This window comes from Tilletiopsis washingtonensis (assembly GCF_003144115.1).
Source record: "Tilletiopsis washingtonensis strain MCA 4186 unplaced genomic scaffold FA09scaffold_4, whole genome shotgun sequence".
Taxonomy (NCBI): domain Eukaryota; kingdom Fungi; phylum Basidiomycota; class Exobasidiomycetes; order Entylomatales; genus Tilletiopsis; species Tilletiopsis washingtonensis.
The window spans coordinates 515,473-538,174 of record NW_020312001.1 but is presented as its reverse complement, the minus strand read 5'-3'; the positions used below and the strand labels follow the sequence as shown (position 1 = coordinate 538,174).

The following is a 22,702-nucleotide window of genomic DNA, read 5'->3' as shown; positions in this document are numbered from 1 at the left end:
GCGATGCGATGCGATGCGATGCGCCGCGATGCTGCAGGTGCTGGCAAGGGGCCCAGGGGCAGCGGGCGTGTGTTGCTTGTGCTTGTTCGCGCGCCTCGCTTGTGGTTGGCGGACGCGCAGCGCGGCGACAAAGGCGCAGCGGCAGCAAGAAGAGGAGGCAGGCGGCCAGCAAGCGCGCGGCGCTCGGAGGCAGGCCAGGTGCGGCGCGGAATCAGGGGCATCAGCCACTCGAGCCCCTGCGCGTGCGAGCCTCGGCACCGCACGCCGTGCCGGCACAAGACGAGAGCGGCGGCACGGCGCGCGCGGCACGCCAACGGCCTTGCAGACGGCGCTGAGCAGAGTGCGCTGGCCTTGCATCGGAGGCTCGGCTGCCGCGCTGCCGCTGCGCGCTGCTGCACGGCGGCACCCTCCTCAGGCGCGCCTCGGCACCCCCGTTCTCGCAGCGCGGCCGCTCTCTCTTGTGCGGCGTGCGTGCTCTTGTATCCGGAGCAGGTCTCGCCCCTGCCCTTCTCACCATCACCTCTCCTCTCTCCCTGTCTCATCCACAACAACGTCCACCGGCTTGGACTTGTCTCTCTCTCGCGCTCTTTGCATCCCAACCACATTCTCGCCCTCTCACACACGTCTCTCTCTCTCTCGCCAGCACCTCGACGCTCGCTCTCACATCGTCTCGACCCTCTCTCACACACACGACACCCGCTGTATCACTCTCCTCTCTCCACGATGCTCTTCTCCAAGTCGCTCGCGCTCGCAGTGGCGCTGCTGGCCTCCAGCGTCGTTGCCTCGCACAACGACATCCACGCGCCTGCCGTCGCCCGCCACGCTGGCTCGAAGCGTGAGTATCTCAGATCCGTCGGAGTGTCGTTCTCGCACGCGTCAGGGGGCATTGCCGGGCCTTGTTGCGGCGTCTAGGCCTCTCTTGGCTGACACCGCTACTTCTCGCAGGCGGGTCGAAGTGCAAGGCCAAGACGTCGGCCAACTACGTCGGCCACAAGAAGCACAAGTCGAGCAAGAAGGCCTCGGGCTCGGCCTCGACGGACAACAAGACGGCGGCCAGCTCGGGAGCCAAGCAGAACAATGCTAAGCCGCCGGCGGGTGCGCCCAAGAACCTCAAGGGCAAGGCCGGTCTGTGCTGGCCCAACGGCGACTCGATGAAGATGAGCAACGTGAGTGTTGCGGAGTGTCGTGCGTTGTAGCTGCGGCTGACATTGAGCGTAGTTCGCAATCGGAGATGTCTCATGGTACTATACCTGGCACCCAGCGCCTTCTGCAGGTGCTGGCGACATGATGTGAGTCACTTGCGGCATCGACACAGCGTTGTCGCACTTGCTCACGACGCTACCACAGGTTTTGCTCGATGCTGTGGGGCACCAAGCAGATCGGCGACTACCAGCAACACGTCATCTCGCAACCCGACTCCGACGCCAACAAGGATCGCTGCACGATGGGCCCCAACGAGGTGCAGGAGCCGGGCCAGGCCAACATGAGCCCGCAGGCGACGTGCGACCTCATGCGCAAGTACCAGGTTCCCCTCAAGGACAACCACGGCTACTACCTGATGGGTCCCTCGACGTCTTCCAACCCGAACGGCCTCAACGACTGGTACCCCAAGGTCAGTACAGCGCGTGTGTCTCTGACGTGTGCACCGGCTCACCACGCTTCGCTCCACAGTTCCGGAAGGCGTGCCCCGACGTGCTTGACAAGCTTGACGCGATCAGGTGAGCGGCCGCCTGCAGCAAGCCTCGACCTTGCGCTGACATCGGACTTCGAAGCCTACACTGGTATGACGTGAAGCTTTCCGACTTCAAGAAGTACATCCAGGACTGGGTGGACGCTTTCGACAAGGATGTTTGGGTGACTGAGTACGCTTGCCAGAGTGAGTATCCACCCAGTCTCGCCACCGTGGTGCACGCTGACGCCCTCGGCAGACTTCAACGGCGGCGCTCAGTGCACCAAGGACGAGGCGTGGGCGTTCCACCAGGGCGCCGTCGAGTTCATGGGTGAGTGAGGACGCTGGCGCCGCTCCCAACGCTGCTGACCGCTCTTGAAGACGCGCACCCCCGTGTTGTCGGCTATTCCGCCTTCTCGACGATGCAGAACCTGCAGGGCGTGGCCGAGGTCAACCGCATGAGCGTCGGCAGCCAGCCCAACGCTCTCTTCCGCCTCTACGCCGGCCTCAACTAGGCGCCCGCCGTCTTTCGTCGACGGGAGCGATCGCGCAGACTGGCTTCTGCGCGAGGCTGATCGCTCTGGAGCATCAGCCATCCTGTCCGACGCATCCGTCTCGTCCTCGCTTCTCCTCTGTATTGTCCTCTCATGTCCCGGCTCGCTGTCACCGCGCGCGCATGGTATGCGCGCCGCAGGTCTCGCATCCCTTTCGTCCCATCTCCCTCTCCTCTCATTACGACGCCCTCTCTCTTCGCCCGGTCGCGAAGAGAAGGGCGAGGCAATGCATTGATGCGCTGCCCATCGAGACTGACGAACGAGAGGCTGGACGTGACGTAGTGTCGGCTGAGCGACGTCAGATGGACACGGTGCAGCACCGTGGATGCTATAGATGGTCCGAAGAGCGAGGCGCTACGCTTCGTGCTCGCAAGTCATCGACGAAGCCACGGCTGTGCGACGCTCACGCTCGCCGTCGAAGCTCGCTCTCCGCTCAAACAAAGCGCGAGACGCTTAGGCAGCAGTCGAACGCTGCTGAATGAGCGCTGGCTCGAGCAGCGCTCATGAGGGTCGTCCAACGCCGTGATGGACATAGCGAGCGAGCGAGGTGGGACTTCTACCACATGTCGAGATGTGGTACTTTCGACCTCTGAAGCATACGCTGTCAACCTCAGAAGGAAGCAATTGCGGTGAGCGACGCTTCCTCGCCGAGCGTCGAGCTTGCCCTCAATCGGTCTGATGAGAAGCATTTCTCGCTCTTGTGACGGGAACGCTGGAGCAGCCGTGCTCTCCCGCTGTCTGCCGTTCCTGCTAGACATCGCCCAACAGCAGCTTCTTGCGCTTCGCACGGAGCATCAGGTGTGCGATTCCTCCGAGCTCGCTCAGCCAGCAAAGGCGGTGCTTTGTCTCCTTCTCACGGCTTGTCACGGTCTGGTGCGAAGGGAAAGGCTGTGCGAGTGCACGAGGCTGCGTCTGGTGATCTCTCGCCGCTGTCGTCGAGGGCAGAAGCAGCTCGTGCGATCGGCCGAGCAGCGCAGCAATCTCTAGCCAGCCGGGCACGCTGGAAGCATGCCTGGCCGACAGCTTCCTGGCCGCGACATTGGGCCAAGGGTGAGCGAGGGGAGCTCTCGCCGCTGCAACGGGGTCAGGCATTGTCATGCCCGCTGCCCCAAGCGTTTGCTCGCTTCCGTCACTCCGGCACATGGCGCTCTCAACGCTCTGCCTCCCTCGCTCGAGCCGCGGTGCCTGTACGTCAAGGTGTCGACCACGTGTGTAGAGCGTACCAAACGACGCTTGCTCGCTCGGGAGCTTTTGCTGTTCTGTCCTGCGCCCAAGGCCGGCTTGGACGGCTGCGTCCGGCGAGGCGTGCGTTGTTCTCGTCAGGAGGATCTCGAGCTGCCCACGCTTTGCTCACCGTCGCTCTCTAGACCCTGGTCCGGAGCGCCGAGCGTCGATCTCGGCCCTCGGCCCTCGTGCGTTGCTGCTGCAGCTGCATCTTGCTTCGGCGGCGCGGCCCCGCGCCTTGCGCCTGCATCGGCGACTCGCTTCGGCGGGCATGCATGCAGCGGCGCAGCGGCGCGCATGGGAGCTTGCCGCGTTGGCTCCCTCGACGTCGGCGAGGACACGGCTGATGTGCTGCCTCGACGACGTCGAGCTCACCTCCTGCGCTGCTCGCTTGCTTCTCATGTCCGAGGAGAAGCAGCGTATTTCAAATCACGCAGCGCGTCCCTCCCATCTTGCTGCCTCGTCGGACGAGCCGAGCCACGTGTGCGCGCGCCTGTCCCACTCCTCCGTCATGTCATGCGATGGCCGCAGCCTGTCTCCAACGCCCTGCGTCTAGCTCAAAAGAGCGCTGCATCCGTCCAAGCGAGAGAGGCAGACGTCCTCGTGCGCTGGCAGCCTGTCAGACAGAACGTACCATCGAGCGCGCTGGCCAGCGAGTTGACCCTGTTCTACCGCCGAGCTGCTGCGCGTGCCTGGCTGTCCGTCTCTGGGCGACGTGGGCCAACATGCACCGCTGCGGCCGCCGCCCGCGTCTGGGCTCCCAAGGCAAGGAGGCAGAGGCAGCGAGCGCTGCTGCGTGCCAGCGAGGCAAGGCCAAGCCCACGACGGCAAGGCGGCTTCGCCCGCTCGCCCGTCCGCGGCATGCGGAGAGCGGCTCGGTGCTCGGCGGCGCGCGGCGGAGCGAGGTGTCGGAGATGGGCTGACTTTTGCAGCTCCGGCCAGCGGGTGTGCGCCGTGCGTGTCGGCGCAAGCGGAGCATGAGCCATCCCACGGCAGGCGCGCGCGGCACGGCGAGAGAGCCGCGAAAGCGCAAGGCGAGGTGGAACGTTGTTCTAGTGCGCTGCTGAAGGGACGCATGTGGGCCCACGCGACGAGCTCGACGAGCAGACACGTCCTCCGAGAGGGGCAGCGAGCAGCACCATATCGGCCGTCGGCACGGACAGCGCCAGCCGCGTCACTTCTTCGGGACCACGGGGCCGCCGGGCGAGAAAGAAGCTTCGACAGGAGCGGCAGAGCGGCAGCTGAGCGGCGATCCTCGGCGTCGGCTCCTTGCCCACGGCGCGCCGGCAGGAGAGGCCAAGCGTGTGGAGAAGCCGAAGGGCACGGCTGGCCTCCTCTCTCTCTCTCTCTCTCTCTGCTGCTGCTCTCACTCCAGGGCCGAGTGCCAGAGCCAATCACGGCGCGTCCATTTGCACCGCTGCGGTGGAGCGGCGGCTGAGCGACGGCCTTGGCGTTTTAGGGCGGGCATGAGAGGAGCAGAGAAGGCTCTCATGGCTGCCGAGAAGCGAAAGAACGGCACAGCGAGCGCGGGTCCAGAAAGGAGCGGTTGGTGCGCTCAGAGCGGCATGCGAGCAGAGGAGCAGCGGCGGTCTCAGCTGCAGGTGCGTGGGCGGGCATGGCATGAGGTGTGCGCACATCGACGTCGCGCTGCAGCTCGGCGGGCGGCGACAGGAGCGGGGATGGAGGGAGGCAGGGCAGGCAGCGGCAGCCGCTCAGCCAAACCGCCAGCGGCCGCGGCGGGCAGCCAGTCAGTGCGTCGGCATTTGGCGGCACCCGTTGGGCGGCCGCTCCGTGCTCCGGCCTGCATCTCGCTGCAAGCGGCGACGGGCGAGGGCGGGCAGCGGCTCCAGTGCCTCAGGGGGCATCGCAGCGCCCGTCCGCGGCGCGTGGATTTGTCAGGCCATCGCAGCCCCACTCGGCGTGCCGCAGATCGAGCCGCCGCTGACGCCGCCGCCGCCGCTGCCGCCGCCGCCGCCGCTGCCGCCGCCCGCGCCGCTGACTGCCGCCCTTCGCCGCTCTGGGCCTCTCTCAGGCACCACGCCGCCATCAGGCCACTCGCGGCCCCGCACCAACCTGACCTGCCGCCGATCATCACACGGCACGGCGTTCGACAGGGCAGGCGCACGGCAGGAGAGCAGCACAGCGGCCTGGATCTCGCTGCCGCTCGGCGTCCGTGCGCGCAGGCTGGCGCAGACCCGCTGCTTGCGCTCTCCTTCGGCTGCTTCCGTGCAGCGCGTGCGCAACAACCTGCGCCGAGATCCCCTTGTTGAGCGCCAGGGCAGGGGCCGAGCACAGGCCGCTAGGCGGCACTCCGATCCCCAGCCCGCCAGAGTGCGCCGGCTGCTCCTGCGCTGCTGTGAGGTGCCTCGTCGGTGCCCTCCGCCCGCTCTCGCGCTGGCCCCGGCGCCGCCGTATAAGACCTCGTCGCTCCACCGCACTCCCCGCTGCCGCCCACCTCTCCGTCTCCCTACCACCACACGTGCACCCCCACCCCACCCTCCCTCGCCCCTCATGAAGTTCACCGCTGCCCTCGTCGGCGCCGCCGCCGTCTTCGGCGTCACGGCCGCCCAGTCGTCGAGCAACCAGACGCTCTGCGCCAAGTACGCCTCGGCCCTCTTCAACGTCAGCAACTCGACGACGCAGCAGACGCTCCTCACGGCGCTCGTCAACACGGCCGTGTGAGTAGCAGGGCGAAGACGCAGCAGAGGCGCACATATCTTCGTCGCACCGCATGCTCACACCATCCACGCAGCATCGGCAACTACTCGGCCGGCGCCATGAACGCCGTCACCGGCATCGTCAACCCGGGCCGCACCACCAGCGGCGAGGAGGTCAACCTGCTCGGCTACTTCAACGGCTCGCTCGTGTCCACGAACCGCAACGGCCAGGCCGTCGCCATCAACTTCCTCGACGACGGCGGCGCCACGCCGCTCAAGGAGAACAAGCCCTGCTCGTCGGGCGACAACAGCAAGAACCAGTGCAAGCTGCTCAACCACCTCTACCAGTACTTCGGCGCCCTGCTCGGCTGCGACGCCGAGGGCTTCCCGAGCTACGCCGGCTCCACGTCGCAGTCCGCCGTGCACCGCTACATGAACCTCGACACCAACGAGGTGACGTACTTCATCGAGCAGGTCGGCGCCGCTGCCGCCTCGTTCGGCGTCTCGTCGGAGGACATCACCACCGTCGCCACGACGCTCGGCAACGTCTTCAACGTGCGCTGCGCGCCCGCCGCGAAGGTCCCGTCGACGGCCGAGACGGCCTACTCGCAGTCGATCTGCGTCGCCTCCGACTGCCCGCTCGCCGAGAACTCGGACTGCTCGGCCACGAGCGACATGAGCTTCCCCAACGGCACCAACGGCGTCGAGCCGCAGCGCGCCTCGGCGAGCACCAGCTCGAGCATGTCGGGCGGCTCGTCGACGACGCGCTCCGGCTCGGCCCCCACGGGCTCCACCACGACGCGCCCCGACGGTGCCTCGATGCTCACGGCCGTCAACGCCTTCGGCGCCCTCGCCCTCGGCGCCGCCGGCCTCGTCGCCATCTCCCTCTAAGCGCACGCACCTCGTGTGCCTCCGCCTAGCGGCCTACCTCCCCTTCACCTCACTTAACTCTCCCTCTCCACCCCATGCTCGTACCCATCACTTGGCTGCGTGCTCGTAGTTGAATCGTATTTTACCCTGCGCACCGTGTCTGTTTGTGTGATGCTGCGCGAGTTGATGGCGTGAGGTGGCGGATGAGGTGCAGAGACTGGGCGACGGCGGCGGTGTGAGGGTGGGCACGAGACGCAGCGGACCCCTGACGCGCGCCCGACGCGACTGACTCCCGCACGCCAGCCGCACGCTAGCCTCGGCGCACGACACACCAGCACCAGCCGCGTTGATGACGACGAGCTCGCTGCTGCTGCTGCACAGGACGCAAGCTGTAGGGATTGGGCCACGGCGTAGAAGTACAAGCGGCAGCGGCAGAGGCTGCTGTAGGGGACCAGGGAGTGAGGAAAGGGCAGGAGCAAGGGTGCGGCGTGGGTGGTGAGGAGCGCAAGAGTGCGCCGCGCGGCGGTAGCGAGCAGACGGGGCAGGGCAGGGACGAGTCCGGCGGCACGGGCGTCGCGCGTGGGCGGACAGGTCCTCGGCTTCTTTGTAAGGGTGGTCGGTGACGTGGAGAGGCGCGAGAAGCGAGACGGGAGGCATGGCGGTCTTGTAGAGTGGGTATGAGCAGCAAGGCGAGAGAGAAGGGTAAGAGGACGCAAGAGAGGCGCGCGCGAGATCACTGGTTGATGTTGAGTAGCCAGATGCGCGCCTTGTACACGCGGAAGAGATCCTTGACGCTGCGAGGAAGGAATGTGAGCCACGACTCTCGCAGTTGGGCCACCTCGCCTGACGCACAGATCGCGGAAGTCGATCCTGCCCGACTGCGAGACGTAGTAGCACGTGAGTTTCCTGCGGTCCCTGCGACAGAGAAGCAGTGTCAGCCTCGGAGCAGCAGCAGCACGACGCCTCGACGCACCATTGAAACTCGGCGGCGACGATCTGCATGGGCAAGCCGCGCTGCAGCACCTTGGTCTGCACGAGCTGCAGTGCCCGCTCCTCGTCTTCCGCCTTGGACGGCAGCAGGCTCAGCTCCGTCGACGTGGCCTTGTAGTAGAGGCGCTTCGGGTTGATCAAGCGCGCCGGACGACCCGTCGCCAGCTCGCCCTTGCCTGCCAGCGCAAGCAGCTCATTCTGGTGCGCGAGGAAGCTGCAGGGCACAAGGTCAGCACGCGCCGCTTTTGACTCGTGCGCGCGACTCACTGCTCGACTTGCTCGACGGTGATGCTGCAATTGACGACGGTGCCGATGTCCTTTCCACGATCGCCCTCTACCACGACATAGTCTCCCTTCCGCAGCTCCTCCTCCTCGCCTGCATTCTTGCCCGGCGCCGGCTGGCGGAAGTAGATGTCGGTGCGATCGGCCTTGAAGGCGCAGAGGTAGAGGTTCTGCGAGCGCGGCAGCGAGTGCAGCGGCACGCCCTTGCCGAGCTCCTGCAGCGACGCCGGACCGTCGGCGGGACCGCCGCCGCTCAGCGGGATCGGGCCCAGCGTGGCTAGCCCGGCGAGCGCGGCGTCGGAGAGAGGCACGAGGGGAGCGGCACTGCTCGGCCCGCGCATGAAGCCGAGGCCGCTGGCAGCCGACGGCTGACGCTGGTGCGGCGCATCGCTCGCGCGCGGATACGAGCCCATCTGCGCTGCGTGCTGCTGGAACACGGGCTGCGGCGGCTGCGCGCCCGAAGGGTGCGCCGCATCCGAGCCGATGGTGCCGACTTGACCGAGGTTGAACGCCTTTGCACGCGGGCTGAGCGTGTAGCGGCTCTCCGACCGCGAGCTGGCGTCGGATGCGACAGAGGCCGAGCGTGCACGATAGTCCTGCGGCGTCGTCGGCATAGCGCCGATGGGCCGTGCGCCGGAGACGAGGCGCGGATCGACAAAGCCTCGGCCGTGCGAGGGAGAGGATGCGGCAGGCGTGTGCAGGTCCCACGACGCCGACATGTCTCCGCCGCGAGGGCGATTGTCCCATGGACTGGCTGCGTGCGTCGGAGAGGCGTACTGCTCGAAGCCGCCGGCACGCTGTCCGAAGAGCGGAGGCATGGAAGCGGCGTGCATGCCCGTCGCCGCTGCCGCAGAGGAAGGCACGCGCATCGACACGCGTCCTCCACGACCGGCTGCCGCTGCGTCTTGCGCCTGCTGCGACTCGGCGACCTGGTCGAGATTGAGCTGCAGCGTGTTCAGATCCGCCGCTAGGTCGTCCTCAGAGATGGCGAGCCCTCCTCCGCCGCCAAAGGCACCATATCCTCCTGCGCGCGGCGTCGGCGCCTGTGAGAGCTGCTGGCGACCGACAGAGCTCGTGCGCGAGCCGATGCCTGCAGAGCGCGGCGCCACATCGAAGCCTACCGCACGGCGCTGACCGACTGGCGGACCCGCTGCCGTGGCGATGGAGTGCCGACGAGACTCGGTGCCTCCGCCGGCGTAGTACTCCTGCTGGATCGCATCGGCCGACGGCTCGCCGAGCGTGTCACGCACGAAAGGTGACATCTTGGAGATGTCAAAGGCCGCAGGCCCGCCCGGCGCGCGGTAGTCACGACCGCGGCTGACTGGACTCTGCATCGCCGTCTTCTCGCCTGAGCGATCCTCGTCCAGGTCCGAGCCGGCCGACGGGATGCGCGCACGGCCGCGCTGCGTCTCGCTGGCGTACGCGTAGCGTGGGCTCGCGCTGTCGGCCCAGGGACTGCGCTGCGCAGCGCTCGGCGACGGGTGGAAGGGCAGGGCGGCTGCGCTAGACGCAGAGCGATGCCGATGCAGTCCGCCGGAGAGGTCGTGGTCGCGGCCGCGCGCGTCGAGCCGCGCCGACTCCTCGAGGCTCGCTGGATCAAAGCTCCACTCCTCATGCATCGTCGCCAGCCCAGGGCTCGGCGCGATGCCTGTGCGCGGCGACGCGCTCGCAGCCAGCGAGCCGCGCGGCAGAGCATTGGTGTCGATCGAGAGGTGTCCTCCGGCTGGCCTGCCGTCGTACGACGAGCCGGCGTAGCCGTAGCCGGTGCCAACGCTGGCGGACATGCTGCGCTTTGCGAAGGATGGCCGCGAGGGCACGTCGTCGTGCGAGGAGTGGCCGCCTGGGTGCAGCGGGTAAGCGCACGTGGGCGCGGAAGTTGGCGCTGACGAGACTCACTCATGTCGCCCGTACGACCCCACGAATCTGCGCTTCCGTGCCAGCCGTTCTCAGACCACGGCGAAAAGGAACCCGGTGCCTGCTGCGCTCGACTGGCGCTAGCCGAGCGGCCTAGAGGGATGGCTGCGCTGTGCGGCTCGCTGTTACGCCCAGCACGCTCGCCAAAGCTGTAGTCAGACGAAGGAGAGGAAGAGTCGAAGGCAGGCGAGAGGTCCGGCTGGCCATTCGACCACGGCGAGAGGCCGTGAGAGCGCACGCCGGACGGCGGACGAGCCGGCTCGCGGGAGAGAGAGCGGCGCGAGGCGGGGTGATGGATGGGATCGTGCTCCTCTGCGAGGCGCGAGGCGAAGCGCTCGTCGGTCGAGCTGGCGGGACTGCCCGACGAGGGCACAAAGTTGAGAATGGCGCCGTGCTGCCGGCTCAAGGAGGAGCTCGGCGGCGGCGCGCTGTTGCGCGGACGAGCCTGCTGCGTGCGTCTGTGCGGCGAGTCCGAGGGGCTGCTGTCCGTCGAGCCCTGCCGAGCCGCAGCGCTGGCGCTCTGGTGCGCCGCGCGAGCCCAGCTGTTGCCGCCGTGGCTGCGCTCAGCGGCGGCACTGGCGGGCTGCTTGAGAAAGTCGAGCGAGATGGAGAGGTCCTGCGGCTGCGGCTGGAAGCCGAGCTCGGCAGGGCTGTCCTGCTGCTGCTCCTCGGACACGGGAATGGCTGCGAATGCGCGGCCGTGCGAGCTGAGCCGGGAGGCGGGGTGCGTGGCAGTGCGAGTGGATGAGGCGGACTATGACGAAGAGTGAGCATACGTTGCGGCACACCTGCAGGGCGAGACTCACCGGTGCCATGCAAGGCCACTGCTGCCGGCTCCGCGAGCGAAGACCCACTCGCTCTCTATGCGCTCAGGCGCGGTGCTGCAGCCAAGCGCGAGGCGAGACAGGCGCGGCAGAGGCAGCACCAAGCGAGGATGCGCAAAAGGTGCTGTGGATGCAGCCGGTGCAGAGGGCGTCGACACGGAGCGCGCAGAGGGGTGCGCAGCAGCCGTGCGGGGTATGCGAATGCGCAGAGGAGGCGAAGCGCGCGCGGGCTGAGGAGCAGAAGCGGAGCAGCCGCAGTGGAGGGCGAGCGTGCGCAGGGGAAAGAGAGAGCAGCGAGCACGGGACAGAGGCGAGGGACAAGAGGTCGACGGAGCTGGAGGTGCGGACGATGGAGGCGAGGCAGGCAGCGGCGAGCGAGGCGCCGCGAGTCGCGTGGACAAGCACAAGGCGCGAGGCACCAAGGCACAGCGGGGCAAGGCAAGCGCGCGGGCACGGCTCCGCTGGGCCCGGCTGCCGCGCCGCGCGTCGCTCGCGGCGTGCATCCTCCAACGCCGCGCCGAGGCATCAGGCGCTTGCTGCTGCTGTCGCACGCTCGCTTGTGTGACAGCTGCAGCTCCGCCCCACAGGGAGCTGCGCATGCATGCACGCACAGCTGGCCCGCAGCGAGCATGCGCATGCGAGGGTGCTCGAGCGTGCGTGCGCGTGGACCGGCCCGCGCGGCCCGCAGTGCCGCCGCACATCAAGAGTGCGCCGGCCGTCGGCGAGACGCCCCCTGATCCGCGGCAGCATTCATATTCTGAGTTGTGCCGCGCTCAGCAGCAAGGTCATCAGCAGCAGGCGCTCGCTTGAGCATGGCACGATGATTCAGGCTGTCGAGCATCATCTGCAGGTGCTGCCGCTCTGGGCCCGCCCCGAGGCTGCGGATGGACGAGCCCTCGACCCCACATCGCTCGCGGCACGGCCGGCGCCCTGACGAGCTGTCAACTAGAATGTGACCAGTGCGCCGGGCCGAGACTGATCGCTCTGCTCCTCAGAAGGTAGGCTGCAGCGGGCCGGTCGCCGCGACGAGCCCGCTGCATCGCTGTCGATGTCTGCGCTCTGGACCCCATTTAGAGCTCACCTGATACAGTAGCGGCGGGCTTCGAGGCCGCCAGCGCCGCGAGGAGGCCCCGCCGCGGCCCAGCACCCGTCAGACGTCGTTCCCCGCCGCGGCAGGCGATCAGCCAGTGGGGATGGGCACGTGACTTGACATCCTGAGAGGAGGCCTTGCCCTCGTCCTTGCAGACCTGTCGAGTCGACCATGTACACCCTCGACGATCTGGACAGCACAGCTGCCGCTCTCGACCGCCTCGCTCCATGGCTGCTGCTCGCTAGGACGCTCATCGCAAAGCGGCGCCGCGGCCAAAGCAACCTCTACCACGTGCCGCTGCCTCTGCTTGCGCTTGCTCCTCTCTCCGCAATCAGCACATCGCGCATCTCGCATCGCGCTTCTGGCGCTTGCGAAAGCTGCCTCCGCTGCAGGCCGCACGTCGCACGCCGCTTCCGCTCGCTCCACGTCGGGCCCGGAGCGTTGGGAGCGGCCGCGGCTCGACCGCGCTGCGCCGGCTGCCGGCGGCGATGGGGCTGGTGCGTTGCGCCGAGCCGCGCTGCATCGCGCTGCGCGACGGCCCCGATGCGTCGTGCACGCGTCATGGCGCATGGCAGGCGGCACGCGCGCAGCGTCCGCAGAGCAAGCGAGCGTTTCGCCGGCGACTCGGCGGGCGGAGACGCTCTCTGCGCGGCGCAAGCGCGGACCCGGCGTGGAGGCGGCTGTGCCTTGAGCGCAGCCGCAGGTTCAGCGACGGCGCCCCGAGAGCAGCCCGCGGCAACCAAGCAGCATCCAGCCGTCGAGATGCTGTGCTTTGGCCGCTTCAAAATCAGAACAGGGCGGCCGGCAGCCGGCAGCCGGAGTTTGCGGGCCTGCGCGCGCGACATGGTGCGGAGTGACGTCCTCGTCAGCGGCGCGTCCACAGAGTCGGCTGGCCCGTCCAAGGGGCCCTGACATCCTTCCGCCTCGTCGACGTCGCACGAGCTTCCTTCTCCACCACATCCTCAAGCGTCTCACTCGTCGTTGCTCTCTCGTCGCTCTGCCTGCTTCGCCTTGCGTGTCCTATCTCTAGCCCAGCTGCACCCATCTGCTACGCGCCGCCATGAAGGGCCTCCACGGGTGAGCACACCTGAGCTCGCTGCCTCGTGACGCACCACGCTGACACTGCGCGCAGATACTACTTCCTGCTGCCGCTCATCACCTTCTCGCTGTGGATCACCGACATTGTCGGCCTGCTCGGCCTGTGGGCCAACGACGACTTCAACGAGTACAAGCCGACGAACGCCAACAGTGGGTTGCCCTGTTCCGCTATTTCCAATCGCACAACCGCTGATGCCTCTTTCTCCAGTCGTGTTCATCTCCAACGTCGGCGCCGTGCACAAGACGTTCTTCATCATCTTCTCCAGCCTCAGCGCCGCCTTCTACATTGCCACGACGCTCACGGAGCGGCACCTGCGCCATGCGCGCCGCATCCCGGGCTCGCTGCGCAAGCGCCAGACGGTGCTGGATGTGTGCAGCCTGATCTTCGCCTTCATTGGCGCCGCCGGACTCGTGCTGCTTTCCGTGTTCGATGCCAACAAGTGAGTGTCCGCGTGCTCGAAGCAGCGCACGCAAGGCTGACAGCTGTCTTCCAGCTACTCGAACGTGCACTGGTCCATGACCGTCGTCTTTGTCGTCGGCGTCGGCCTCTCGGTGCTCTTCCAGACGCTGCAGATCTTCAGTCTCTCGAAGAGCCACGATGACGAGCTCTGGCACCTGCGCGCCATGGCCATCGTCAAGACGTGCCTGCTCGCCTTTGCCGTGGTAGTGCTCATCGTCTTCGTCTCGTGAGTAGGTGCGGAAGAGGGGGAGGCGGACGGGGGTATAAGGCCTCTGGATGGGCTGAAGGAGGAGCGTTGGGCGACTTTGAACTTTGAGCTCAGCTGACCGCCGCTTCCTTCTGCCAGCACGTACGCCACCTGCCGCGGCGACGCCGACCCGGGAGACACGCGCTGCGACCGCATCACGTCGGCCGCCGGTGTGGCCGAGTGGGTGTGCGCTTTCGTGCTGGCCTTCTTCTTCCTGACCTGTGAGTGCGCCGCGGGCTGCAGCGGCCTGAGCTAGCCGACTAACACCTGTGCTCCAGACACGGTCGACTTCATGCCCGCGCGCAAGCGCGCCAACGCCGGCCTCAGCGAGGAGGGCAGCATGGTCGAGGACCGCGCGCGTGCCGAGGCGCACGGCGAGGGCCACCACCCCAATGCGCCGTACGCGGCTCCCGCCATGACGCAGCACAGCAACACGACGCTCACGGCGCAGCAGGTCAAGGACCAGGAGAAGGCTGCGGGCCAGGCTTACTAAAGCGCGCGCCCGCCGGGCGCCTTTCTCGACGCGCCGCTCGATACCTCCTCTTCAGCTGCTGTTCTTCTTATCTGTACATTGCGGTTCGTCCTAATCATACACTTGCAAACAGGAGCCAGCACAAGCAGAGCGAGGGGGAGCGAGGGAATCGGTGCTAGCAGAGGGAGAGCGGGAGAAGGAGAGGAGCAGCAGAGCGAGAGCGCGAGAGAGTCGGCCACGTCGAGAGCGGGCAGTATGCAGGTATCATCGAGCAAGCAGCTGAGCCCGATGCGACTAAGGAGCCACGCCCCAGAGCCACTCATACGAACCCTGCGGCTCCTGCGCCTGACCCATGCCGTCCAGGCGCCACGCCTGGCCAGCCCAGGAGGCGGCGTCGCCCATCATCTCGGAGGTTCGCGGCTGCTGCATCACGGCAGGGCCGTTCCACTGCGGATCGACGTGGCCGCCCGGCACGGGGCCGCCGCCGTGCATCATGCGTCCTGCCGGATGCTCGACGTTCGCAGCGGTGGGGCCTCGCAAAGGCGCTTGCGGCTGGTGCGGCGCATTGCCGGCCGTCAGCTGCTCGAGCCATTGCGCGTCGAGCAGCTCGGGCGCCGTCTGGCCGCCGTGGCCCATGTCGAAGAGCGCGTCGGCGTTGCTTGACAGCGCCGCGATCTCGTCGTTGGCTTGACGGGACGGAAGGCTGGCCGGCTGCGACATGTCGCCGTCCGGACCGCAGACGCTGCCGAAGCCCTGCGGCGGGTGCCACGGCGTCGACTCGCTGCGGCCTCGCTGCGCCACTGACGCCGCAGAGAGGTGGTGCAGCGCACCTTGCGGCGGCGTATTCGCGTCTGGGCCCGATGGCGGAGAGGCGGTCTCGCCGCGCATGCGCTTGCCGGCCTCAACGCCGCCCGGGAACTTGTGCAGAATGTCGCGCAGACCGCGCACCATGATGTGCGTGTCGCGCACCGAGTCGACGCTCGCCACGGCCTCGATGAGCGAGGCGATGGCCTCGATGACCTGGTCGTAGTGCACCTGTGCGCCGAGACGCGGCGCAGCGATGCCCTTGAGAACGTCGCTCGCGAGCGAACAGCCCCACATGGCGTACGAGCACGTTATGTCGCGCATTACTTGGCGGCTCGCTGCGGCACAGAGCGATGAGCCAAGCCAGCATCTCAGCAAGCGCCAAACACTCACCACGCATGAAGCCAAAGGCGGCCGCGTTGCTGCACAAGTGTGCCATGCGGAAAAAGCAGTCGGTCGTGAGGCCCTGCAGACGGGCGTGCAGCTCACGCTCGGCATCCGGCGCAGCATGTGGTCCGACGCCGTCGGGGTGGATCGAGCCGGGCGTGGTGGTGTGCGCTGGAGATGAGCCGCTCGCATGTCGTTCGTGCGGGTGCGGCTCGCTGATGTTCAGTCGCGAGGCAAGAGCGCCGGCAGCGTCAAGGACATCCGTCTCTGCACGCAGGCCGTAGTCCTTGACGGCAGCCCATAGAGAGAGCACCTGCGGGTTGCCTGTGAGCAAAGGGGCAGAGACGGCTTTGTGCGCGTCACTCACCTGGCCCTTTGCGAGAATTTCGAGCCAGGCTGAGAGGACGAGTGAGTCAAGGCCGACACGGCGCTTTGTCGAACGACTTACCAGTCTTGAGAGCATTACGGAACGTGATGTTGTGCAGGGGAGTCTGGTCCGGGCGCTGATCTGCCATTTGCACCTCCCAGGTGATCTCCTGCGGCAACTGAGCCATCCACAGACCGTAGGCGGACATGGCATGGTCCAAGTCGCTGAGCAGCACGCCGCGGCCCTGCGCTCGAGCAGACACGGTCCGCGCACCGACAGTGCGCGTGATGAACGTGAGGCGGAACAGCGCCTCGAGCCACACGGCATCGAAGCGCGAGAAGTGCGGGTACTGTGGCCCTGCTGACGCCGGATAGGGATCACCCTCGCTGCCGGGCCCGCTCGTGAGGCCGCGTCCTTGCGGCGAGAAGAAGGTGTCGGGGTTGGCTGGCATGCCGAACGTGGTAGAAAAGGCGCCTTCGCCTCGGTCGCGCCATCGCGGCAGGTCCTGATCGTACTGGTCCTCCGAGATCAACGGCGTGCGATGCGCGCCAAAGGAGCGCAGCGAGTCCTGGCAGAAGACCGCCCACCAGCTCCTCACGCGCCCTGGAGAAAATCGCAGGATGTCAGTGCTCAGTCCGGCTCAGATGCTTACGGAGCCTGCTCACGGAACATCTCTCGGTCGTCGATGAGGTCGCCAGTGGCCGTGCGCCACCGCGGGCCATTTGGCGCGGCGCCAGGCTCGGCCTTGGGCCGTCGATGCAAGCAGAGAGCCAGCGACAGGCGGACGACAGACTCATGAGACGTTGGCTGCACGTGCAGCGGGTCGGTGGGCAGCGTCATGACGCCTTGCTTGTGCGCATGCTCGAGGTCGTCGGTGACGCTGGGCGCCGTCGGGTCGACGAGAATGTAGACTGCCTCGACGAGATCCGTGCCCTCTTCCTTGAGCCGCTGTGCCCAGCTGACACTCTGCAGGATCTCATGGCAGCGCTGCGCGAGTCTCTCTTGCAGCTTGAACTTGGCTCTCGGGTTCGCACCCGTGATCGGCGGCTGGAGCAAGCCTGCACCAGCGCATCCGACGGCGAGGATTTGGCTGTTTCGCGGATCAGCTACAGCACGGGCTATCAAGCGCAGCAGACTCACAGCTCGGTAAGCGGAGGCAGCGAAGCCAGCGCAGGATCGACGTGGCTGGCAGGCACGTGTGGCTGGCCCGCGTACTCGGCAAAGTAGCGGGCATAGCGGGCCGAGAAGGTGTCGGCGTGGAGCACGGCGACGACTGGCACGCAGTACTTAAAGTATGCCACGACGCAGGCGTCCAGCAGCGACTGCAGAGAGGTCAGCTCGCTGCAGGCGCCGCGGCTGAGTCGACTCACTCTTGTCAAGCCTGGCACTGAGAAGAGCCCGAGGGCCGTCGAGGGCGTCGATGAGGGCGAAGGATACGAGCTGACATGACGCGTGCGCGGCTGCCGTCCATTCGCATCGCCCTCTGGCGCCGCAGCGTCCGCACTCGGCGCCGCATTGGCCTGCTGCTTCTGCTGCGCCTGGATCTGCACGAGACGCCTGCCTCTGCGCTTCTTGGGCTCGGCCTGCGTAAAGGTGCAGCGCAGGCCGTGCGCCACACACACGCTGCAGCTGACGTCGCGATCCTCGTCGGCGGTCAGGCTGCTCGGCCCGCCCGCCGACACGAGCTCGGCCAGGCGCTTCTCGACCTTTGCGCGGCGGTCGCACTTGACCTGCAGGATGCGTGAGACGGCGCAGACCAGTCAGCGCTGCCGACCGGGGCTCACCTTGCGGAACTTGCACGCATCGCACGACACGCCCTGCTGGCGCCGCTGCGAGCTGGCCGACGAGGCGCCCGCTTCAGCGCTGCCTGCCTGCGCAGCCGAGCCGTTCTGCTGCGGGCCCGACGCCGCCGCGCCGTTGGACGAGGTGCCGTTGGAGGAGGAGGAGGGAGCCATGGCGCTGTTCAGCATGCCGGGGCAGTGAGGCGGCTCATGCGTGACGCGAGGGGTGTGCGATGAGTGGGAGCACGGAGCAGCTCGGCGTGCAGGGCTGCGGGTATGGAGGATGGAGGATCGGAACGTCGAGAGCCAGTAGCAGCCGCCGCCGCCGCAGCTCCCCCTCTCCACGCCTGCCGGGTGCGGTGCCGTCCTGCGCCTCTGCGCTCTGACGCTGCGGCTGGCATCATGCATGCCGCGCTCGAGCGTCGCTGCGCTTGCGGCCGCATCTTGCCCCGCGTTCTGCAACCTCGCGCTGCTGCAGCTTGCGCCTTGCGCAACGGCTCCGGCGGCAGCACAGCGCCCACGCGCCATCGTCGGAGATCAGGCTCGGTGCCTTAGCGTGCCTTGTGTGAGCCGCATGGGACTGCCGCCGTGAGAGGTGAGCCCGCCCCTCGTCCGCCCCAGCGCGCTCCTCCGCCAGCGTGATTGCTGTCTTTGCAGCGCGGAGAAGCAAGTGCGTTGCGCCGCGCTCGCGACGTGCGATAGAGGCCGCCTTCGAAGTGCCAGCGAAGAGAGCGCAGCACGAGCAAGCTGCGACGCTCGATGCTCGGTGGGTGCTCGGGCTGCGACAGGCGAGCACGTGGAGCTGCCTTGGCGAGGCACTTCTCGTGGGGGAAGCGGGGCCAAGCGAGAAGAGCGGCACGAGCGTGCGTGAGACACCTGCGAGACCGCTTCGACGATCTGAGCTTGGGCAGGACCTGGCGCTCGCTGGGCCTACGCTCGCGTGGCGCTCTGTTCTACACCGCAGGGGCCGTCTGCGGCTCAGGGCGATTCGGATTCTTATTGCCGTCCTCAGGCGTCCGAGAGGCCCACGGATGAGAAGCAAGCACAGACGGCCGCTCGGCCGCTCGGGTCTATACGGCCGCAGCAAAAGCGCCGGCCGGACGATGCGTGCCTTGCGCACGGCCGCGGATGGAGGGTCGGTCAGCAGCGGCGCCCTCCACATGCTGTGCTCGCCCTCAAATACGCCGCAGCACGCTCAGCTTCTCACCTTCGCCCTCCATCCCTCGAATGAACGCTTTGCGCAGCCTCACACACGGCACCCGACTCGCTCACACCCACCTCACCCACCGCACCTTCGCCTCCACCGCCTCCGTCATGTCCAAGCCGCTGCAGCTCTACACGGCCGCCACGCCCAACGGCCAGAAGGTCAGCGTCTTCCTCGAGGAGCTCAAGCAGGCCTACGGTAAGAGCTTCCCCGGCGTCGAGGTGCACGCCGTCGACATCATGTCGAAGGACGAGCCGCAGAAGCAGCCCGATTTCCTCAAGATCAACCCGAACGGTGCGTCAGCTGTCCATGCGCGTGATGTGCGACGTCGCGCTGACTCCCACGCAGGCCGCATTCCTGCTCTCGTTGACCCCAACCACGACAACTTCGCCGTCTTTGAGTCGGCCGCCATCCTGCTGTGGCTCGAGAAGGTGCGCGCGGTGCCAGCACTGCCTGCACGTCGCTGTCGCTGACATACTGGCCCATCTAGAACTACGACCCGGACCACCTGTTCTCCTGGCCGAGCAGCGACGCGCAGGCAGACAAGTACCGCTCGGAGGTGCTGCAGTGGGTGTTCTGGACGCACGGAGGCCAAGGCGTGAGTGGAAGTCTGCTCGAGATGCCCATTCTCGCCTCGCTGACTTCTCATCTCTTCTCGCTTCATAGCCCATGCAGGGTCAGGTGAGTCGACGCTGTGTGCACTGCAACGCCGAAGTTCTCGGCTGACTCAAGGGCTAGGCGAACCACTTCCGCATGCAAGCAGTGGGAGACTCCAAGAATGTGGTTCCCTACGCGGTGAATCGCTACGTCAACGAGACGAAGGTGTGTCGCCGCAACGGCTGTCGCATTGCGCTATGCTGGGAGCTGTGCTCATCTTCTCTGCTCAATAGCGTCTCTACTCGGTGCTCGAGACTCGCCTCGAGGGCCGTGACTGGCTGGTCGGCGACGGCAAGGGCAAGATCTCGCTCGGTGAGTGGGTCTCGTCCTACCTGAGACAGCGACGTGCTCACGCGTGCTCTGCGCAGCCGACTTCAACGCCCTGCCGTGGGCCGTGTGGTCCGGCTTCGCCGGCATTCCTCGCACCAGCCTCGGCGAGAACACCCAGCGTTGGATCGAGAAGTGCGTTGCAGGAGATGCTAGATTGCATCGCGTCCGGCTGACACGGCCATCATCGCAGCTTCCTCTCTCGCCCTGCCACGATGCCCGGCATGAAGGTGCCGTCCGAGTCGCCGCTGCTCGAGAAGGTGCTGGACGCCAAGTGGGCTGCCGACATGCCCGACCTCAGCTAGGCCTCAGATCTGGCCGCAATGAAGTGATGACACTCATGACTGTTGGTGGGAAAGGAAGCACCAGGGGCGCGCCGCCCTTGGGGTGCCGGCTGGACCCCTGACTGTGATAGTGATTCCATTGACGAGCTCGAGCCTCGTCGATGGCGCCGCGAGCGCCGGCCTGCCACAGCTGTGACCTTTTGCCTCAGCTCCATCACAAGCCTCACGTCGCGCACACGCCTTGTCTGCTGCCGCTGCCATGTCGCCTTCTCCGCAGCCCTGAAAGGGCGAGGCCGTCATACCGAAGCAGACAGCTCGTCGCTCACGCACGTTTGTGTCCGAAAGCCTGCTTCTGAGCGACTCCAGCAGCGACGAGATCACGAGCGGGTATGGACGGCGTCGTGCTGTGTGTTCAGTTGCGGCAGTCGCTGCAAGCACCTGACTGACATCTCTGCTGCTCACAGCAGCTTGCTTCCGCCAAACGCACTGCGACAGGCCAGGCGGTCACCAGAGCCGGGCCGCCGCGAAGTCTGGAGTCTTCACACGGGCAGGTGCGGCACGCGGTGTGCAGCAGGTCTGTTGAGCGAGTCAGCTGATCAAAGCAGGCGCAGCAAGGAGAGCAACAACTTGCTGCGGCCCCTGGACCGCTCGTCCCCGCACAGCGAGCTCAGCTCGTCGCGGCCCCTATGCCGGCAGTGTCCGCACAGAGAGCTCAGCTTGCTGCGGCTCCTGCGCCCGTCGTCTCCACACAGCAGACTCAACTCGCTGCGGCTCCTGCGCCGGTCATCCTCTCCGCACAACAAGCTCCGGTCAGCCCTAGCCAAAGCAAGGCTCAAGACTCTTCTGTCGTCGACAACGACACACTGGAGGCAGCAGCCTATGCCGCACGTGCATCAATGAGTGCTCGCAGAGCAGCACAGTCTGCTGAGGCAAATGTCCGGAGACTGGAGAAGGAGCTTGCTCATGCGCAGAAGGTCCTAACAACGTCAAACACGCTGGCTCGAGCAGCCCAGGAAGCGCTGTCAGCAGCAGCAGCAGCTGTTGCCGCAGCAAAGGAGAAGGAGCAGCAGCAGGGAAGAGGGCAGGACACCGGCAGCAGCGGGGTAGCTCCAAGCACTGCGCCCATTCAAACTGCTTCTACTGCAGCGCCTGCATCCGTCGCTGTGAAGGCGAGACCTGCGCCTCGCCCTACTGTGGATGCTGCTGCACCTACCCGGACGTGAGCAAGTGGTGTGACCCCATTCTCGCCGCTGTCTGTGAGTCATCGTCTCGGTCCGGCAATCCTGGGTGAGCGCTGACTTTGCGCTGCAGCACCACGTCACGCCTTCAAGTCGTCTCACTCCGCCAGGCTGCTTCATCTCGACTCACAAGCTCTCACTCTCACGCTCTCTAGTCTCCCACTCCACTCACTACTTCTCTGACGCAACGAAGCGGCCCTTCCGTGACTGATGGTATCTCATTGCCCGCCGCATCCTCGCTCAATCTCGCGTTCCGCCGCCTCGAGTCTCCGCATCGTGGCCTCCAGCACGACCTCGCGGCGATCCTTGCCGCCGGCTGTAGCGCCTCCTAAAACATGTGACGTCGCCGGCCCAGCATCGGGCGCCGCGGCTGGCTCGTACGCTTCTCCCTCGATGAGCGTGCGTGTGCCCTCCTTGCCCGCGCGCTCATACGCCTCGAGCTCAGCATTCAGCTGGCTGTTGAGCACCTTAAATGCGCGCGGATGGCCCGAGACGTGGTTGTGCGCCAGCTCGTGCAGCAGCACGCGGCGCACGTCGAGATAGCTGCGGAAGCCGACGCCGTCGTCGGTGCGTATCCGCAGCGAGATGCGCTGCCCGGCGTTCTCGTTGAGGCCGAGAAGCTCGGGATTCTGCAGGAGCGTGAGACGACGAAGCGATCACTGACGTACCCACCAGACTCACCTCGTGCGGCAGCAGCTCCGTCAAGATGCCGACAGTGAAGTCATGCAGCCGACAGACGTGCACGACGCCCGAGTCCGCTGCCAGGCGGTGCAGCACGGCGAGCACGCGCTGGCCCTGCGGCGAGTCGGGCGCCGTCTGCGGGTGCGGCACGATGGAGGCAAAGGGCGGCGGTGGTGCAGCAGTAGCTGTAGAGCGAGGCTTGGTGCCGCGCAGCATGCTCGGGTGGTAGTTGCGAGGCGCCTCGCGGCGACGCTTCTCCTCCTCGGCAGCATGCTCGCGCTCGAGCTCCTCGGCGCGCGGGCCGAGCGCCACTATCCGCTCTGCGTCGGCGACGCCGAGGTCTGAGAGCGAGCGAGAGTCGGATGCATCGAGGCGCAGGCCGCGGCGTGGGAGTAGCTTGAGGTTGGCCAGTGGCACGGCGAGCTCCGTGGCGGCGGCGCTGCGCAGCTCCGCGACGCTCGCGCTGCCGTCGAGCAGCAGCTCCTGCGGCGCGCCGCGGTAGACGAGCTGGATGCGCAGCGTCATGTGAGGCCTGTTCTGGTGGTGATGAGAGATGGTGGTAGCGCGTGAAGCATGCTCGTCTGGCCTGCGTCGAGGAGAGGCCAGGCGAGGGGAGCGGTG

At 66.9% G+C, this 22,702-nt stretch overlaps 8 protein-coding genes across 8 annotated transcripts; 5 read left to right on the top strand and 3 right to left on the bottom strand.

Moving 5' to 3' along the window:
• Window positions 1-723: 723 nt before the first annotated feature.
• Window positions 724-2,184, top strand: FA09DRAFT_336934 (hypothetical protein; the record flags this gene model as incomplete). The annotated part of the gene is made up of 8 exons (XM_025743947.1): window positions 724-835; window positions 946-1,166; window positions 1,219-1,289; window positions 1,348-1,612; window positions 1,672-1,718; window positions 1,773-1,876; window positions 1,929-2,000; window positions 2,051-2,184. The coding sequence occupies 8 exons, from the start codon at window positions 724-726 to the stop codon at window positions 2,182-2,184; spliced, it is 1,026 nt and encodes a 341-aa protein (XP_025600382.1).
• A 661-nt stretch (window positions 2,185-2,845) lies between these two features.
• FA09DRAFT_205678 (hypothetical protein) lies at window positions 2,846-4,545 on the top strand. The gene has a single exon (XM_025739460.1). The coding sequence runs from the start codon at window positions 3,232-3,234 to the stop codon at window positions 4,426-4,428; it is 1,197 nt and encodes a 398-aa protein (XP_025600381.1). The 5' UTR covers window positions 2,846-3,231; the 3' UTR covers window positions 4,429-4,545.
• A 1,397-nt stretch (window positions 4,546-5,942) lies between these two features.
• FA09DRAFT_328218 (hypothetical protein) lies at window positions 5,943-7,123 on the top strand. The gene is made up of 2 exons (XM_025741686.1): window positions 5,943-6,125; window positions 6,200-7,123. Exons 1-2 carry the CDS (start codon window positions 5,959-5,961, stop codon window positions 6,993-6,995), a joined length of 963 nt encoding a protein of 320 aa, XP_025600380.1. The 5' UTR covers window positions 5,943-5,958; the 3' UTR covers window positions 6,996-7,123.
• A 467-nt stretch (window positions 7,124-7,590) lies between these two features.
• FA09DRAFT_205625 (PSP1-domain-containing protein) lies at window positions 7,591-10,255 on the bottom strand. Its single transcript, XM_025739459.1, has 5 exons — window positions 10,254-10,255; window positions 8,232-10,229; window positions 7,948-8,178; window positions 7,827-7,889; window positions 7,591-7,768 (listed from the first exon to the last, which is right to left on the bottom strand). Exons 2-5 carry the CDS (start codon window positions 10,028-10,030, stop codon window positions 7,708-7,710), a joined length of 2,154 nt encoding a protein of 717 aa, XP_025600379.1. The 5' UTR covers window positions 10,031-10,229; window positions 10,254-10,255; the 3' UTR covers window positions 7,591-7,707.
• Window positions 10,256-12,865: 2,610 nt separating this feature from the next.
• On the top strand, window positions 12,866-14,537 carry FA09DRAFT_342562 (hypothetical protein). Its single transcript, XM_025744551.1, has 6 exons — window positions 12,866-13,151; window positions 13,207-13,322; window positions 13,381-13,612; window positions 13,667-13,858; window positions 13,979-14,100; window positions 14,158-14,537. Exons 1-6 carry the CDS (start codon window positions 13,135-13,137, stop codon window positions 14,370-14,372), a joined length of 894 nt encoding a protein of 297 aa, XP_025600378.1. The 5' UTR covers window positions 12,866-13,134; the 3' UTR covers window positions 14,373-14,537.
• On the bottom strand, window positions 14,438-17,973 carry FA09DRAFT_328215 (hypothetical protein). The gene is made up of 8 exons (XM_025741685.1): window positions 17,694-17,973; window positions 17,280-17,639; window positions 17,050-17,231; window positions 16,575-16,999; window positions 15,991-16,512; window positions 15,910-15,938; window positions 15,549-15,855; window positions 14,438-15,493 (listed from the first exon to the last, which is right to left on the bottom strand). Exons 1-8 carry the CDS (start codon window positions 17,862-17,864, stop codon window positions 14,646-14,648), a joined length of 2,844 nt encoding a protein of 947 aa, XP_025600377.1. The 5' UTR covers window positions 17,865-17,973; the 3' UTR covers window positions 14,438-14,645.
• A 956-nt stretch (window positions 17,974-18,929) lies between these two features.
• Window positions 18,930-20,183, top strand: FA09DRAFT_315716 (glutathione S-transferase; the record flags this gene model as incomplete). Its single annotated transcript, XM_025740813.1, has 8 exons — window positions 18,930-19,188; window positions 19,243-19,325; window positions 19,385-19,492; window positions 19,561-19,575; window positions 19,633-19,716; window positions 19,785-19,863; window positions 19,920-20,013; window positions 20,072-20,183. Exons 1-8 carry the CDS (start codon window positions 19,005-19,007, stop codon window positions 20,181-20,183), a joined length of 759 nt encoding a protein of 252 aa, XP_025600376.1. The 5' UTR covers window positions 18,930-19,004.
• A 1,415-nt stretch (window positions 20,184-21,598) lies between these two features.
• FA09DRAFT_328214 (WLM-domain-containing protein) lies at window positions 21,599-22,700 on the bottom strand. The gene is made up of 2 exons (XM_025741684.1): window positions 22,082-22,700; window positions 21,599-22,029 (listed from the first exon to the last, which is right to left on the bottom strand). Exons 1-2 carry the CDS (start codon window positions 22,604-22,606, stop codon window positions 21,619-21,621), a joined length of 936 nt encoding a protein of 311 aa, XP_025600375.1. The 5' UTR covers window positions 22,607-22,700; the 3' UTR covers window positions 21,599-21,618.
• Window positions 22,701-22,702: the final 2 nt, after the last annotated feature.